Here is an 18,839-nt window from a genome sequence, read left to right as displayed (position 1 = left end):
CGGATTATTGCTTTCTGTCCCTCTGTGCAACTCTCTTTGTTTCTCATCTAGTCAAGTTTGTTCTATGCCTCTCGATGTGAATAAATAGTTAAAACCTTATTTGTGTCTGCGCTTTGGGATCCAACCTCCAGCACATGACACTAGATGCTTTAGTGAAGGTGACCCAACACCAGAGCCTGGACTTGGAGAAGGCGTCGGACCATGGAGAGTTCTGTGGTGGCTGCTTCGGTAGTACGAGGTACCGAACCCCTTGATACGAGCTGTCCAGACGTCAGAGTTGAGCCACACTGCTGACAATAAGTCGGATTCTGTTTCAGTAAGGGTTGGATTCTACCAAGGTTACACTTTGTCACCGATTTGTGCATAAGCGTTATGGACAGAATTTTTTGGTGCCGTCAAACCGTTGAGGGAGTCTAGTTTGGTGGCCTCAGTATCACGTGTGTGCTTTTTGCAGATGATGTGGTACTGTTGACTTCATAAAGCCGCAAACTCTCACTGTAATGGTTTCCAGCAGAGTGTGAAGCGGTTGAGATGAAAATCAACACACCCAAATTTGAGACCATGGTCCTCAGTTGGAAATGGGTGTTGTACCCTCTCCAGATCGGGAATGAGATCCTGCCCCAAGTGGAGGAGTTCAAGTATCTTGCATAAATACTGCACATGATGAAAAGCTGAGTCATGAAATTTGTATGCGTAGCAAACAGATGAGTCAAAACACGTTTACGTATGGTGCAATTTTTTTTAATTCTCAAAAAGCATTACTCAAGTCACATTGATGTTTTTACAAAGGAAATCAAGAGCATTATATTAATTCCTGTTTCAAACTGTAAATATTTGCCTTCAAAGATGTAATCAACAAAACTGGACAACTATATAGGATATTTTTTAATCAGAAATCTAATGCCATCCTCTAGACTTGATTGACATTCAAGTTGAAGAAAACTTGACAAAAACGAGACAATTGATTTCTTAGCAGCCAGAACTCAGTGTTTACATCTGTATTTTCCTTGCAGGTATCTGTAATGTATTCCACTGACATATCAACATCTCGACATATTCTGATAACAAATATGATCATCCAAATCAGTCCAGTCTGTGTTGCAGTTGGAACAATGGACATAATGGACGAAGACCCTGATGATCGGACTGGACAGATCCAATGGCTTTATGAACACAAAGCCAAGGACAGAATGTAGCATGCATTTTGAACTTTGTTACCAAACTGATATATTTGCGCTTCTTCACTTCAAACTATGAGACACTGAAGGCAGCTAGCATGTTATTGTGGATTAGAAAATTTGGATAGTGAACATATGGTCCTGTTTGCATTTGCAGTTCCCTTAAGCATACCCAACAGAAAGGCACCATTGATATTTTTACACGCTACTATATACATTGATATTTTCACACACTGCTACATACTTGTGTATGGCACTTCATCTACAAGACATCAACATTTTTTTTTTTTAATTTATAAAACTCGATATTCACTACATCATTAAAATAAAAGTCTTGCTTTTCGTTTATCATTAAAAGTCTTTTTGCCGCAAATAATTTAGTAGAAAATAAAGGATAAATAGTGACTGTAATTTTTCTAAACAAGCAACTTTCTGCCCTTCTTTACACAGTTCTTGGGTCTTGTTTGGTGGTGGCACTGGATGACATGAGTTGCAAGTCACCATTTCGTGATGCTGCAGTAGTCCTACTGCTATCCTTCGCCCTCAACAGTAGGGCTTTAGCGTTCTCTATGGAAATAAATGGCGTGCGATCCCCCTTTGGATCCTCTGCGTCACTGGCCAACATGCTGTCAATACTCGACTCTTTATTATGCAGCACATGACCGTTAATAACTGATGCTTCGTTGGTGCTGTGGTTATTGATAATGTTGTTTGCATTAACTAGCTTCTCTGTGGATGCTGAGATCATGTGGCTAGCTGCAGTAGTGACTTTGACCTGGTAGCTATCGTTCTCCATGGCACAGAGCGGGCTAGGGGGTAAGCTATGTGCTTCTTGGCCATGGTTGTAATGTGCAGAGGTCCTCTTTAGTTCGTCTCGGCTTAAGGACTTGGGTGGCTGATGGGCCTTGGACAGCAGCAGGGGCCGCTCCTCCTCGGCGGAGGGGCTTAAAGCCACAGAGGGGACGGAGATGGCCTGGCTGGAAAGAGTGGCTGACATCTCTGAGGGAGGAGAGCTTGGAGTTGCAGGAGGGCTGCAGGAAACGGTAGACAGGTGAGGCAGGGTTTTCTCAGCTGATAGATGCCTAGAACACACGCACACAAAAAACACAAGAACAGATACGCATGTAAAACTGTACAATATATCGTTGCTGGCCTCATTACAATATACGTATCGATACGCAGGCGTCAGAATCGATATTGCTCGTTAACTTTAAATAGGCAGTTAACGTTTGCCTTTGCAGCGTGCATTGTACCTAAAAAATAAAAACCAGCAGCGTCTTTGAAGTTAATTGCCTTCAATTAACTCATTCACTGCCTTTGACAAGTATACTTGTCAATTGTATTATTTAGAGCGGTGCTAAATGGGGGCGAATCTGAGCATGCTCCACTGTAAATATCAAACTTGGAAACAACTTTACTGATGCCCAACCACCGGTAGATGACATCATTGCCCCATTTTATAGGAAATAAACACAGTTTCAGAGTCCATGGGAGAAATGGCTGTATTTTGGCAAACCTACATTTTTCTGCTGTCAATTATAAAAGAACGGGACGGGACAAAAAGTAGGGAGTCTATTCTGTTATTTGGTAGATTCGGTTTATATATAATTATTGAATGTAATATCACGTGAGTATTGGAAATGTAAAAATTTTCTATAATGACTGGCAGTGAATTTAATGCAAAAATAGCTCACCAGTGATTGGACACTGTGTTGCGAAGGAAAATTAAAGCAGAGGAGGAATATCATCATTTATTAACTTATAAACTTAACATAGCATGTGTCTTAATTAGTGTTGTTCCGATACCGATACTAGTATCGGCAGAGGTGCCGATACTGCATTAAAACAGTGGTATTGGTATCTGTGACTACTCACAAGTAACATGCCGATACCATTAATTCCAAAGCTAATATAGGATTTTGGATGCAGCATCTTGTGTCTTGCTTGTGCACGACATTCACTGATGTGTGATGTGTTCACTGCATGCCGATCTAAGATATCCTATTGGCCCTTGAATGCTCTGAACCAATGGCAGGACAGCTTTTTCATGTTGAGGAAAAAAAACCTTAGGTATCGGTACCGATACTGCAAAGCTGTGTATCGGAATCGGTATCGGGAGCCAAAAAACTGTATCAGAACAACACTAGTCTTAATGTACTAATTTTCCTATATTTTGTTTAAAAAACGAAATAGAATGTGTTACATGAAAAAACTGCTGTTTTTATTTCCCCAAATATTTCAAATAAGCACATTTTAGAGCTGTAATTTTAATACTTTGATATTTTTGCTCATATCGGCTCATGCCTATTAATAAATTTTCCCGGTGTGTCTGTGAAAACTGCTCCTTGCTCTGCAGTGCGTGCACATTGAAACCAGGCATGCTGCTTGGTGGTAAACCAGAAGAACTGATAACAAAAATGTTTTTGTCAGGCAGCATAACAAACATATCCTTTAGGTATACATATGACTGCTATTATCAAGTAAATTAATGTAGTATATCGGGATACGTATCGCCTTGAAAATCAAGTATTGGGATACAGATGTATCGTGATACGTATCGTATCGTGAGGTGGGCAGCAATACCCGGCCCTAATTTACACTAAGATAAGAAGTAGTCGAACCGGCACTTATAATACTAAGGAGCGGTCAATAAGAGGTAGGGATGTAACGATATCCAAATTTCCCGATACAATATTACCACGATATGAAGATCACAATACGATAATTATCACGACATTGTGGGGAGGAGCGATATTTAAAAGAAGATCACAATATTGTAATAAAATGAGCTCATACTTAAAAAACAACAACAACAACACAATATTGTGCTTTTGTACATAACAACAATGTTATAATAATAATAATAATAATAATAATAATAATAATAATTATTATTATTATTATTATTATTATTATTTTGTTGTTGTTGTTGTTGTTGTTGTTGTTAAAACTCATTCACTGCCTTTGACAAGTATACTTGTCAATTGTATTTTTTAGAGCGGTGCTAAATGGGGGCGAATCTGAGCATGCTCCACTGTAAATATCAAACTTGGAAACAACTTTACTGATGCCCAACCACCGGTAGATGACATCATAGCCCCATTTTATAGGAAATAAACACAGTTTCAGAGTCCATGGGAGAAATGGCTGTATTTTGGCAAACCTACATTTTTCTGCTGTCAATTATAAAAGAACGGGACGGGACAAAAAGTAGGGAGTCTATTCTGTTATTTGGTAGATTCGGTTTATATATAATTATTGAATGGAATATCACGCGAGTATTGGAAATGTAAAAATTTTCTATAATGACTGGCAGTGAATGAGTTAATGTACGCACACATTGAGTTTCTCCACATACTGACTTTATCCCTTCATCTGACAATTAGTGTAGATTTTCAGCATAGAAGGGACAAAGCATCCCTAATGAAAATTAAATTGCACTAAAAAACTAGCCACCAGAGGGTGCTAGAACTGCACAAAAGGAAATCAACCTGACTTTTTTAGAGAAAGGGCTAGCGCATTTAGCGGCAGCGGCATGTGTCGTGGCATCGGTGATGTCACTTCCGCTTATGCCGCGGCACCAGCGACTTCACTTCTGCGTATGCCGCGGCATCACGTACGTCACTTCCGCTTATGCTGCGGCATCGGTGGTTGCCGTTGCCTTTCCTCTTTCCCTCGGGACATGTCCATTCGACTTGGTACCGCTGCCATTACTCATTGTATGCATTTATAAATGGATTTTTTTGTTTTGTTTTCTGTGTGTTTACGAGGCTTTTTGTGTGTGTTTGTTTTGTTTAGTCAATTTGCTAAACACTTCACTTCCTTATTTAGATTTTTTTTATTTATTTTTTTTTATTTAAGTGCTCTGGAAATAAAGTTGAATTGAGGTATTCTGATTTTCTTCAACAGAAAGCGCACTCCGTCATTAGCAATCACTTCCGTAGACCGGTCCATATATGGAATGGTGCCAGGGAGATGCCACAATGACGGCTAGTCCGCCATTGTGACACGGCTCAATATACTGAGCTGCATATAATACTGGATAGCCGAAAAACTTTTTTTTGTTTTTTTTTTATACGCTTTATTGAACCTACTGTTGCAAACCTACAGTAATATCAACAAGACAATCAAACCAAGCCGATAAACCTTTCACGCCGGCGCAAGCCGTTGAAGCCACAGAGCTGTCAGCTATCCAGTATTACATACAGATCAGTGGCCCAGCGAGATGCCACAATGGCGGCTGCACCTCGTCCGCCATTGTGACACAGCTCACCAGTTGCCACAATGGCCGACAGGAATAGGACCATATTTGGATGCCAAAGTGTTTTGTTTTTTTAAATCAATATTTATTGTACAAATGTTTCAAACATACACATCTATATGAAAAATAAATATATACGAGTACGATACGTTACGAAAAATGTTAATGCTGTAGAAATATATTAGATAGATAGATCATGGGGTCTCTCTCTCTCTCTGGCAATCTCTTTCTCTCTCTCGTGTGCATAATGTGACCAATGATGTCCTGTTTGAGTATTTGTAATTTTCAGTGTTCAGTAAATTGTTTGAAAACGTATCTCATCCATATCGTACGATATCTGTTTATAAATGTCTGTCATTGCATGTCATTCCTGTGTAAGTCACAGGATGTCGCTGTTGCATTCGACATGCTGCCATCGCGCAACAGAGTGCATTACTTGTCTCATCTTGGCTGTTGTATTGTATTGCATTCTGTGTTCAATAATAATAAACCACCTAACACTGAAAGTCATTTGATAGCTAATACTTTATTTAACTAATCAAAAATTATATGGAACCGATCATTTTTTTCTGTGGAACCGAATTTTTGATTGATATGGATGAGATACGTTTTCAAACAATTTTAATTTTTCGTAACGTATCGCACATGTATATATTTATTTTTCATATCGATGTGTATGTTTGAAACATTTGTACAATAAAGATTGATTTAAGAAAAAAAAAAAACACTTTGGCATGTGAGCTGTGTCACAATGGCGGACGAGGCGCAGCCGCCATTGTGGCATCTCGCTGGGCCACTGATCTGTATGTAATACTGGACAGCTGACAGCTCTGTGGCTTCAACGGCTTGCGCCGGCGTGAAAGGTTTATCGGCTTGGTTTGATTGTCTTGTTGATATTACTGTAGGTTTGCAACAGTTGGTTCAATAAAGCGTATAAAAAAAAAACAAAAAAAAGTTTTTCGGCTATCCAGTATTATATGCAGCTCAGTATATTGAGCCGTGTCACAATGGCGGACTAGCCGTCATTGTGGCATCTCCCTGGCACCATTCCATATATGGACCGGTCTACGGAAGTGATTGCTAATGACGGAGTGCACTTTCTGTTGAAGAAAATCAGAATACCTCAATTCAACTTTATTTCCAGAGCACTTAAATAAATAATAATTAAAAAAAAATCGAAAATAAAGGAAGTGAAGTGTTTAGCAAATTGACTAAACAAAACAAACACACACAAAAAGCCTCGTAAACACACAGAAACCAAAAAAAATAATCCATTTATAAATGCATACAATGAGTAATGGCAGCGGCACCAAGTCGAATGGAGTCGCGACTGTCCCGAGGGAAAGAGGAAAGGATGCCGCGGCATAAGCGGAAGTGACGTACGTGATGCCGCGGCATACGCGGAAATGAAGTCGCTGGTGCCGCGGCATAAGCGGAAGTGACGTCACTGATGCCACGACACATGCCGCTGCCACTAAATGCGCTAGCTCTTACTGCTTTTTTAACAGATGTGTTGCATTTAAATATTGTGAACATGACAACGACGATATTATGGCAGTTTTAAAATCACGATATCACGTTATCGCGCTTATTGTTACATCCCTATTAAGAGGTAGTGGACAGGGACTGAGCCCATAATTGACACGTCCATTCACAACATGAATTAGCTCAGGGGTGGGCAAACTTGGTCCTAGAGGGCCGGAGTCCTGCAGGTTTTGGATGTTTCCCTTCTCCAACACAGCTGATATGATCAGCTCATCAGCAAGCTCCGCATAAGCCTGATAACGATCCCGTTGATTGCAATCAGCTCTGCTGGGGCAGGGAAACATCCAAAACCTGCAAGACTCCGGCCCACCTCCAGAATTTACCCACCACTGAAACTGAACACACACTGCCTGTATGGAAGTCAAGTCAAGTCAAGTCAAGCCATGCAAGTAAATCTGAAATCATTATCATGCAGTGTTACGTGGGGAGACAATGAGAACTAAGCCCAGCACAAAGTGCACCATAGATCTGTGAGCAGAGGTAGGAAACGTACTGACATTCTCTACTTGAGTAAAAATACAATTGGGAAAAGTAAAATAATTAATCAAGTACAAAAGTGCAGGCTCTGAAATGTACTTGATGAGTAAAAGTAAAAAAAAAGTATTTTTACCGTGTGTTCTCCTAAGTCAATTTGAATATCTTCTGTAGTGTCGGCTAGGGATGTCACGATAAGGGCAATATCGTGATATTGTGATATTAAAACTGCCACAATATCGTCGTTGTCATGTTCACAATATTTAAAAGGAATACATCTGTTAAAAAATTCAGGTTGATTTCCATTTCTAGCACCCTCTAGTGGCTAGTTTATTAGTGCAATTTAATTTTCCTTAGGGATGTTTTGGCCTTCTATGTTTAAAATCTATGCTAATTGTCAGATGAAGGGGAACCTAATTTGCTTGTGAAGCGATCAATTTGTGCTTGCATTAGCAAGTAAGTGCCTCAATATCGTTTTTAGAGATTGTAGGTGGTTTATATGCATTGATGTTAGGTACAAAAACATAATGTTGTGCTTTTTTTTTTTGTATGAGCTCTATTTTTTTACAATATTGTGATGTTTTTTAAATATTGCTAACACCCCCCACCCCCACCCCCCATCCCCAAATATTGTGATAATTATCGTATCGTGATCTTCATCTCGGGATAATATCGTATCGTAATGTTTGGATATCGTTACATCCCTCGTGGCGGCATTGCCCTCATAGTAACTGGTTGTTGTAATCTAGCCAACTGCATGTCACGTGACCACGTGTCGTATAGCCAATCACAAGCTGGGATGTAGCGGACCATGTGGAACACGTCATGTGATTGGCGGAGCCAGGAAACATTGATGCTGCTTTTTCTACCAGGTCAAGTATTTTAATCGTTTTCATGCATTTAAAAACAAGAGTAACAACTTTGTTTTGAAAATGTATCAAGTAAAATTACAGATACTCATGTTAAAATGTGATGGATAAAAGAAAAAAGTAGTCTAAAAAATAAATGCTCAGGAAAGTACAAAGTAGACACACGCACACATGCACACTAAACTTCTATATTATTTGCATTATGAAGTAAGTATTGATAGGTATATTAACACCTATGGAAGGGTGCATGAATTTTATAGCTGCATGTTTATGTCAATAGAGCAAGACCCTATAAAGTGAATTCAGAGATTTGCTTGTAAGTACATTATACATGTTTGAAGATAATTGCTGAAAATGTTCAAAACATGAGAACGTAGTATTCAGTTGTTATGGTATAATGCCCTCTTTTCATAAACCGCTGCATGTGTACTGAACATAATAACTGGCGCATCTTCATTTTCGTGTTGGGGCATGTGTAGTTTGGGAATTTGGCAAATCACGCTATGAGAGGGCATTTTCTATGACATGGCTCTGGAGCACGTGACAATTTCAAGCTAGGAAGGAGATTAGACTTTAGACTAGCTAAAAGCAGGTATAAATTGTGTGCAGTTAGCCTGGCTTTTGCACTTGACTTGCACTGGGCATGAAAATAGGGTTCATAGTGTCGATTTTAGGCGTGGCTAACATGGCGCCACTTTGGAGTCTGGCAAGAGTCGCCCCTCCCCAACTATATAAGAACTTGCAGTTAGCTAACTAGCTATTCCTACACTTTGAAAATGTTGCGTTGGGACAGTCCACTGGTGAGGCCGTTTTAGAGCACCTCATTCAAACCCACAATCTATGAACTGTGAGGCGAACGTGCTAAAGAGTTGAACACTGTGCCGCTAGGATTCTAAAATTGTATTTTTTTTCCCTTTATTTTTGGATGCTTTGACATTGAATTCTATTGTATGCTTTCTTTGGAAAGTCTTTGAATCTTTGTTGGTCTGACGCAAAGTTGAAATTAATCAGTTACCTCATATTTAAGGCACATCCCTGTTGGAGTTGGATATGTCTCTGCTCTTCTTTGAATGAGCACTTAGGTCTTTGATGCCACCAGTGGCATTCAGCCGACCCCTACGGGCTTGTGTAGCATGCTGGCTATTCTCCGTCAATGACATCATGGAGACAGAGTCAGTGTCTGACACAACACTGTTGCTCCAGTCATTACTCCAGCTGTGGAGACAGGGAGGGGGACGTTTATATGGACAGTTCTCAGACAGGCTTCTTTACAAATGACATCAGTGGCTTGGAGGTCAAATTGTAGTTTGTGTTAATGTCTATGTTTTTGTTTTTTTGTCCTTCAGTGTCTGCAGTAACTTATTTTATTTGTGAGATTTACTAATGCACCATTTCATCATTTGAACTTTTATATTAATCCTATGGATTAATTTGTTCACTGCCATTGACGGTTATACACGTCAAAGTTTGATTTTAACTGGGCTGGCAGTGAATGATTTACATCAGATTAATGGTAGTTTTGAGGACATAACACAGAATAAATCCAGCCATTCATCCATCCTTGCGTTTTACATGCACACATGGAACAAAATGTTGGTACACTTTCATAACGACGAAAACCCCCACAAGATCATTGCTATAACTTAACACGGGTGGTGGGGCATATAAAATTGTACAACTTGAACATTAACTGGCATTGGTTTAAAATGAGATCCGACAGAATGACTGAGTAAGAATCTCTCTGGTGGCATTTTATTGCACAGACTCAAGATGCACATTTGTGAATGCATCTTTTTGGGCACACTCAAACTGAAATTTGTCAAAACGCCATTTGTATGACATCATTTCATCATCAGAAGATTCGGTTCGAGCATCTCCCACTGACAGACCTTTTTCAATAAACCTATACTGTATATCTTTTTCTTCAAGATAATTTTTTGGCATGCTGAAAGTCTGAATTAAAACAGTAACTGGAGTCTTTAATCATCATCAACAAAAATCTCCAGGAAAATTAAGCATCAGCGAAACCTTTTGCTCCGACCACTGTGCCTCAACAACGTGCAGTGCCAGACCTCCACCAACAATGCCATCAAGCACGCTGCAACATCCAGGGTAATTTTTCCTGATTAGGGTCGAAGCCCGCATTACATGTAACATGATTACCAAAAGAATGTCATCATCAGCATAGTCAAATCCAAATCGTAGTTAATCCTCAAAGTGCTCAAAAGCCAACACATAAGCTGCCCCTTCATCTTAACATTGCTCCTTTGGCTGCATGTGTCGGAAATGGTTCTTTGTGTGTGTTTTATATCTGAACCAGCCATGGCAATGTCCACTTCAGTGGTAGCACAAACATGAAGGCTCTTTACCTTTGGCTGGAGATGTTGGTGAGTGTGGTAGGTTGTTGTGTTGATAAGGCATATTTGCTTGCGGAGAATGTTGTTTCTGTCTCTTTCTCAGATGCATGTTGGATTGCTGTCCCATTGCACTGCTGTTAAAACATTTTTTTTTTTTTTTAAAGAGAGTAATAAGTATCATCAATAGTATATTCATTACATTTGAAATTCCATGATCAGTGAGTTGAAGCATACATTGGTCTGCTGCAAATCCTGTAGAGGCATACTGGAAACCTGACGTCGGCTGGCTGATTTTGCCAGCTTGTTCCTCTTAGTTCTCAGGTTCTGCCTGAGACGGTCGTGGAGTTTCTTCCTCTGCTTCCTGTTTTAGAAGAAAAAAATACTTTGATTCTATGTAGAAAACATGTACTAGAATGTATTCAGTTACTGTTAAATTCAGCAGTTTTATTATTTCTGGGTGTCAGGCAATTAACATCTTTAAAACTCATTCACTCCCAGCCATTTTCACAGAAGCAGTCCCGTTCGCTCCCGGCTGTTTTACTGGATTTTGACTGATTTTGCAAGGCCCACAGAATATTGTGTTCTATTGTTAGAAAAGCATGGAACCTATCAAGAGAAAGATTAAAGTTTCTTCTTTCATCAGGAAAAAAAAGTATGTTTCTATCTGTTTCCGTATTGCAGCAATTAGCATTAGAAGAGAGCTAAGTTTCATCAGTTTTCATAAATCTATTCAAAATTGCAAGTGATTGAGCTTTTTTTCTACATGGCCCTGGTTGATTTCCTTTGCTCTGCTGCCACCTGCTGGCCGTTTGTATAATAACTACCATTCCTGCTGCCGTTCTTTGCAGTTGAGAGGCTGCATAAAAAAGCATATAGCATCAGAAAAAACCCCCAACAACAACGTATAAATACGTCTTTGGGACATTTAGAACCTTAAAAAAACATATTTACACGTTATTGGGAGCAAATGAGTTCGTTGTAATTAATCACGACTTCAACAGTTAACTCATGATTCATCACAAATTTGATATCTGTCTAAAAGTACAATAAAATGTACAATAAAATGTTTTTTCTAATTTTTCATACTCTTTAATATAAAAGTGAAAAAATGTTAAACTAATAGAAATATGGCTGCATCTTTTAGTTACTGATACAGTAATTTCACAATACAGTGTTCCTTTGCTATAATGCGGCTCACTTTTCGCAGCCTCGCTATTTTGCAGATTTTTTTTGGTGCAATTTTGCATGCATTTTTTATTTATTTTTTTTACCAGTAATGTAACTATTTTATTAACTTTATTAAGGTTTGAACATCGAGAATGTTTCAACAAGAGAGAAATGTTGGAAAATGTAAATCGGAGAGAAAAGTGTATAAACTGCGTGTTAAACATTTTTAATAAATGTTAAACACAAAGCGAACTACTTTGCGGATTTCATTTATTACGGCTATTTTTTGGAACGTAACTCCAGCGGAAAAGGAGGGAACACTGTAATTCATAAAAATTTGTTAAAAACATGCACTGTACTGTAAAAAACAAGTGTTATAATGATTTGTGTTGGTCATCTTTATGTCACTAGATGGCATAATTACATTTGTAAGACACTGGTGACAGCTCAGAGCATCTTCTTTTCATATTAAGAGCTATCTAATCTTTAACATGAAGTAACTTGTGAAATTCTGCACATTTTTATTAAATACAACTTGACCCCAGTCTCCACAAGTATATGCATTACTATTAAATGTATTAGTACTACATTTTGACATGTGTCTGCTGCGTTGCGACTGGAATTCCTCCAGTACAGGCTTTCCAAGTAAGTTAATTGTGCGTTAAAAAATAGTGGCGATAAAGGAAATTTAAATTAATGCACTAATTTTGACACCCCTATTATGGTTTGACAGTATTGGCCGCAAAAAATATACAAGCATATGGTTGCAAATACACACCACAATATAATGTAGCTATAGTGTCCAAAAGTAAAGGGAAATTTATGTATTTTCAATAGAACATTGGGTTAACAAATTTCAGAAAAAAATGCTATAAATTGGTTTCATCATCCATTTGATATTTAAGTTTTGTACCAGAATAGCTTGCATAAATATTCCGACACGAATTGACGCTCTAATTATATATACGTTTTACTTCTATACTTTTTAGTTATACAAAACAATAAATGAAAATGTGGCATACTGTACTTTGTTTTGCAGTAGGCAACCACACACATGATTCCAACGACCAGGAGTGCAATGCAGATTCCTGTTATTGTTAAAATACGTTTCTGATACAGCTCCTCAGCTTCTGAAAAAGAGGACAGTAGATGCTTTCAAATTCACGTCTCTGATAAACACAAACACACCCAACTGACAGGTAAACTTTTTATATATTGTATTTTGTCATCTAGCTTTGGTTTATGAATATTTTCACAAATACATTGTTTTACATGCAGCTGCAATCATCCACTCATCCAAGTGCAATTTGACTAACATACATACAGTATAGTCATTAACATTCATTATTAGGACCCTAATAAATTATTATTTTTAATATTCATTATGAGGTTACAGTTTTCTAGAGTTTCATGCCAGGAAACACACTTTGTAGAAGAGAGGCAGAACTAAAGCCGCAGCACGGGGGAAAAAGGGTTTAAGGAACAGGAAAATGGAAATGAAGTTGAAAATAGAAAGAAAGGAGAAAACAGCAAGACAGTGGTGTATCTTGATTGAATCATACTAACTAACAACCACAACAGAATATGTATAGGAACATATAGTGAAGGGATGTGAACATACAGTATCAGATATTTAAAGCCCCGTTTATGGAGTTAGAATCATGCCAAAACCCCGTAAACACAAAAAACGTGATCTACGTACGCAAAACCTGATCTACGTACACAAAACCTGTTCTACGTACCCAAAACCTGATTTACGTACACAAAACCTGTGATCTGCCTACACAAAACCTGATGTACGTACACAAAACGTGATCTACGTACACAAAGAAGCATATCTTCAATGGGCTCTTTGCACAAATCCAGTACTTCCTGAACTCAATACCACGCCTTCATTTCCTGTCTTTCATGAGTGGACAAGCTGATCAATCCAGGTGTGCCTGACCTAAGTAATCAGGACAACATTGGTCAGACACACCTGGATTAATCAGTTTGTCCACTCATGAAAGACAGGAAACAAAGTATTGGCATTCAGTTCAGGAAGTAGTCGAGCCGTGCAAAGAGCCCATTACAACAACAACAAAAAATCTTTCAAGCGCAAAAAAATGTTTTGCGTACGTAAAAAGCAATTCTACAATTACGGATAAAACTCATGTGACTTTTGGCACGTGGCGTCCATATGTCATGTGACCAGCAGTTGACCAATCACAGCGTAGTCGTTCTTTAACGAGTTGGCCAAACGCTCTCTCAATACGGCGCTGATTCAACAGCGCCCCCTGCTGTAAAGTTTACTGGCTTTGCGCGTGTGGATCATTGGTTTTCGGCACGTAAAACTGCTCGGCAGAATATCACTGCCAAAAGTCACATGAGTTGTATCCGTAATTGTAGAATTGCTTTTTACGTACGCAAAACATTTTTTTGCACTTGAAAGATTTCTTTTGTTATTGTAATTGAAGATGTGCTTTTTTTTGTGTACATAGATCAGGTTTTGTGTACGTAGATCAGGTTTTGTGGACGAAGAGCACACGTTTTGTGTACGTAGATCAGGTTTTATGTAGCTAGGTCACACGATTTGTGTACGTAGATCAGGTTTTGTATACGTCGTAGATACGTTTTGTTTACGTAGATGACGTTTTTTGTGTTTACAGGGTTTTGACATGATTCTAACTCCATCCCCGTTGCCCTGTAATGAAGAATTCATACAAAGCAATTTATGGCTGACTTACATTTTCAAAATGGATGCATTTGGTGTTCAAACAATTGCTGTCTTGTTTGTATTCCTTGCAAGTGGAATTATTCAAATTAGTAATCATCATTTCTCTCAAGAATCGCATTTGTGCTACTGGTCCTGGATGTACGATCCCTTCATTTGACAAGCGAACACTAACCAAGGGCTTTCATTTTCAAACTACTTAAGTAAGAAGGAATGGTCCATACCCATGAATTCAATTCCAAGATGTTCTGGCAGAGAAAATATGGAATTTTCAGATTAAATTGATTTGATGATTCTAAAGTCTAATAAAACTGAAAGTAAAATTGTGGTATGTACAGTAATATTTAGTACTGCCTATAAGTTATAAGAAGTTAATGGTTAATAAACATTTTATTGCGTGGAGGACATGACTGTAGTTTGAACACAGATGATCTATGTAACAGTCTTTAGAGGATATCCAAAGGTGGTTTTAGCTACTTACACAGCTTGGTCCCCAATATGTGGGGTTTCATCCTTCACAGCCCTGCTATATTGTAGATTTGTAATTATATTTGTGCGGCAAACATTTTACGCATATGAACAATCCTGCATTAGTTACCTTTTTTTTTTTTAATAGTTCCACAAGTAAAAATTTAGAGTTACGTGCTGTCAGGGTAATAACCTGTTATGTATTGTGTTAGCAAAAAGAAACGGAGGTAAAGGCCATCCTGAAGTTACTCATACTGTATCGTCGTTGCGCCCACAAAGCAGAGAGAATATACAACTGTGAACATTCTTAAATGCTGTTTTTTATGTGTTGTTGCGCTGTGTTGGTTCCAGTAACACTTGTTTTAAAGGTTCATAATTACTTTGACATCTATGCTAATTTCCGTTAGCCCATTTATGGTGTCCCAATAGTGTTATGCTAGTATACTTTCATTAGCTGAATTACAAAACTAAGACACTATACCAATTGACCAAATCCTCATTTCCAGTGAAAGAAAACTTTCCAATTTTCCAGTGCTGTTGAAATTTCAATAGTGGTTGAGTGGAACCCTGAGAGCGTATGGTCGATCTCAGGCCAGTGTGACTGTCAAATTATCCTTTAGCAAGATACTGAACCCCCAGTTGCTCCTGATGCCGTATCATTACTAGTCAAAATGTAAAGCACTTTGAGGGCCTTGTAAGGAGGAAAAAACGCTGTATAAGTGAAATACCATTTACCAGAGTAAAGTGTCGTTTGAGTTAAGTTTTTAACACTCACACTAGTGCAATACACTCATAAATGTTTACGAGTTAAGTGTAGTTTGGTAGAATGAAATGTTTAACACTGACATTATTGTTGAGTACTTCCAACACTACTCAGTGTTTACCAGTGTTGGGGTAACACTGGTTAAGTGTGAAAGAAGTAACACTTTTAAAAATGTCACATTTTCTCTCATTGGTGCAGACAAATATAAACACTTTTCTAGATTTAACATGCTGACGATTTTGCTGTAAAAACATTTAAATATTGTCTTAAGCCCTGCGATTGGCTGGCAACTGGTCCAGGGTGTCCCCCGCCTCCTGCCCAGAGCCAGCTGAGATAGGCTCCAGCACTCCCCTCGACCCTTGTGAGGAATAAGCGGTCAAGAAAATGGATGGATGGATGGATGGATGGACGGATATTGTCTTAAGACATATTCCCCCCCCCCCCACACAAAAAAAAAAAAAAAAAAAAACGTAACCCCCATGATAAACGAGGTATTCCACCCAAGATGTAACGAAGGCTTAGATTACCGTTTCTAAGTCTGCTGAGAAAGGAGACGCTTAACCTACTTTAGCCACCTGCCTAAAATGAAAAAGGCTGAATTTGACTACAGCACCAATTCGATAAGTTCGAGGCTGTTAGATTCAGAAAAAGCGGCAAGAGGCCCAAGTTAGCAGGATTAGATGGGCCACTGGGACCAAAGACCATAACTTCTGTTTTTTATTCATTGACGTTGAAGTAATAGAGTGCCATCTAGGCTTTGATTTCCTCCAGACAGAACAAAAGTGGCCTCAATGAGAAAGCGTCCTTTTTGCTTAGTGGCACATAGATCTGAGACAGAGATCTAGATAGATCATCTGAATGTCATCCAGATAGCAGTTTGTCCTATAATTATAGTTTTAGTTGGTTTTGTAAACATAAAATGTAGTTTCAGTTAGTTTTCATTTTTTAAAAAGCATTTTCATTTTTATTTTATTTTGTTAACTGAATTGTTTTTTTTAAATTTTAGTTTGAATTTTTTCATTAGTTTTATCCATCCAACCGTCCATCCATCCATCCATCCATCCATCCATTTTCTTGACCGCTTACTCCCCACAAGGGTTGCGTGGGGTGCTGGAGCCTATCTCAGCTGGCTTTGGTTCAGTAGGCGGGGGACACCCTGGACTGGTTGCCAGCCAATCGCAGTTGTTAGTTTTAGTTAACTAAAATAACCTTGCTGTGGAGCAATTTTTAGCGCTTTCAGCAGACGCAGCACATTCTTAGTGGCTTTGCCCCTAATTGTTTAATTTCTATAAACCCGTTGCAGCACAGAGATTTTTCCAGCACAAACTAGCATAAATGCAGCACAAACCGAGTATTTTGGCTATGTTCACAATGCCGCTCAATTCTGATTTTTTTGCCCATATGTATAATGTTGACACATATCTGATTTTTTTCATGCACAACACAGTTCCAATTCTTTCAAATTCGACCTGGGTCTCTTTCGTATGTGGATATAAATTGGATATATGCGTCTGCACTGTGAACGCTCAACCATACCCGCATGTCATCAAAAGCCCGATATAGCCTTCTCTATACTTTACATGGGCGGGGGAGAGTGTTTGGAAAGGAGACTCCTGACATTCATCTGAATCTGCAAAGCTGTTTTGCTTAACAGTGTTAATTTTATATTTATCTGTAATTTAATCACACTTGAAACACAAATAATAAAGTTGGTTATTTGTGGCGATTGTAGAAATTCAGCCCTGCAGACGGGTCATCACGCACGGCAACGACGTGACGTCATCTTCCGTAGACGTCTCAATGAAATGACGAGATCGAGGAGTGTCGCCTCATTTCCCCAAAATATTTCTACCTATTCCAACTTTCTTACTCTGGCGATATTATGAGATGACAAAAAATTAGCTTTTTATGAGCAGGACCATCAAATTTTGCATGTGGTGGGGGGCCAGCTTCACACGTGTCTTGGCTGCCCATACAGTAGTCTGAATGTTAGATATTTTGTCCAATAAGATTACGGTTACATCTTCTTTGTGTGGCCATGTCATTGTAACCGTACAGGGCTTGTCCTGGCTCGTGGCATATAGTATACACACAAAATTATTAATGGTCGATTTTTTTTAAACCAATCTGATTTCATATTTACCAACACAGGCCTGTAAGCTGGCTTAGAACCTCTGACAGGTTGCTCAGAGCTATTAATGGTGTGCAATGGGCAACAGAGGAAGTCAAATGTGGGATATGATAAAAAATTCATTTTTAAGGCAGACTTTTTGAGAAAAATTCGACAAGACAGGTTGGCCAACACTGCAACTGGCTGGCTTGTTTCAACCCACAGAAGGATTCATTTGGCAATCCCAGAGCAACACATATGAGTGCAACAACTCGCTAGCTCTGGCTACACAACACAACTAGCTGTGAGGAGCAAAGAAATTAGTATTTTGTATATACGCAAATCATTAGCATCTCCCTGAGTATTATTTAGTTATAGTAACTTTTTTTTTTTTTTTATGTTTTTGTCATTTTATGAGATAAATATTGTGAACTATCATATTTTAGTGTAGTGGTTTAGAAGTGAATATTATAGTAAAGGCATGATTAATTCATGCTTAGTACATATTAGGGATGTAATGATATCCAAATGTCACAATACGATATCACGATATGAAGCTCACGATACGATAATTATCATGATATTGTGGGGAGGTTGGCGATATTTAAAAAAGGTCACAATATTTTTTTAAAATGAGCTCATACTAAAAGAAAGCACAATAATGTGCTTTTGTACATAATAGCAATGTTATGTTATGTTTTATTATTGTCATTATGTTATGTTGTTAATGCATGCACGCATTGAGTTCCTGCACATATTGACTTGCTTCACAGCCATATTAAGTTCCCCTTCAACTGACAATTAGCAAAGACTTTAAACATTGAGGGGTCAAAACATCCCTAATGAAAATTAAATTGCACTAAAAAAATATACCCAACAGAGGGTGCTACAACTACACAAAAGGAAATCAACCTGACTTTTTTTTTTACAGATG

The 18,839-nt window shown here is 38.4% G+C and overlaps 1 protein-coding gene across 8 annotated transcripts in view; it reads right to left on the bottom strand.

Annotated features, from left to right (window-relative positions):
- Window positions 1-725: 725 nt before the first annotated feature.
- Window positions 726-18,839, bottom strand: part of nrg1 (neuregulin 1) — a 37,659-nt gene continuing 19,545 nt past the window's right edge. For 2 of the 8 annotated variants that reach the window (XM_077497672.1, XM_077497674.1), the window contains exons 5-8: window positions 12,879-12,981; window positions 10,919-11,045; window positions 10,697-10,818; window positions 726-2,260 (exon numbers count right to left, since the gene is read on the bottom strand). In XM_077497672.1, coding sequence (XP_077353798.1) covers window positions 1,621-2,260; window positions 10,697-10,818; window positions 10,919-11,045; window positions 12,879-12,981 — 992 coding nt within the window. In that variant the 3' untranslated portion in view covers window positions 726-1,620. Of the gene's footprint in view, window positions 2,261-9,342; window positions 9,543-10,696; window positions 10,819-10,918; window positions 11,046-12,878; window positions 12,982-14,788; window positions 14,813-18,839 lie in introns of all 8 variants that reach the window. The other 6 variants (XM_077497673.1, XM_077497675.1, XM_077497677.1 and 3 more) reach the window with 5 other exon arrangements.

Source organism: Festucalex cinctus, chromosome 15, assembly GCF_051991245.1.
Source record: "Festucalex cinctus isolate MCC-2025b chromosome 15, RoL_Fcin_1.0, whole genome shotgun sequence".
Classification (NCBI taxonomy): Eukaryota; Metazoa; Chordata; class Actinopteri; order Syngnathiformes; family Syngnathidae; genus Festucalex; species Festucalex cinctus.
Note: the sequence above shows the minus strand (reverse complement) of the source record. Positions and strands in the feature narration are given on the sequence as shown.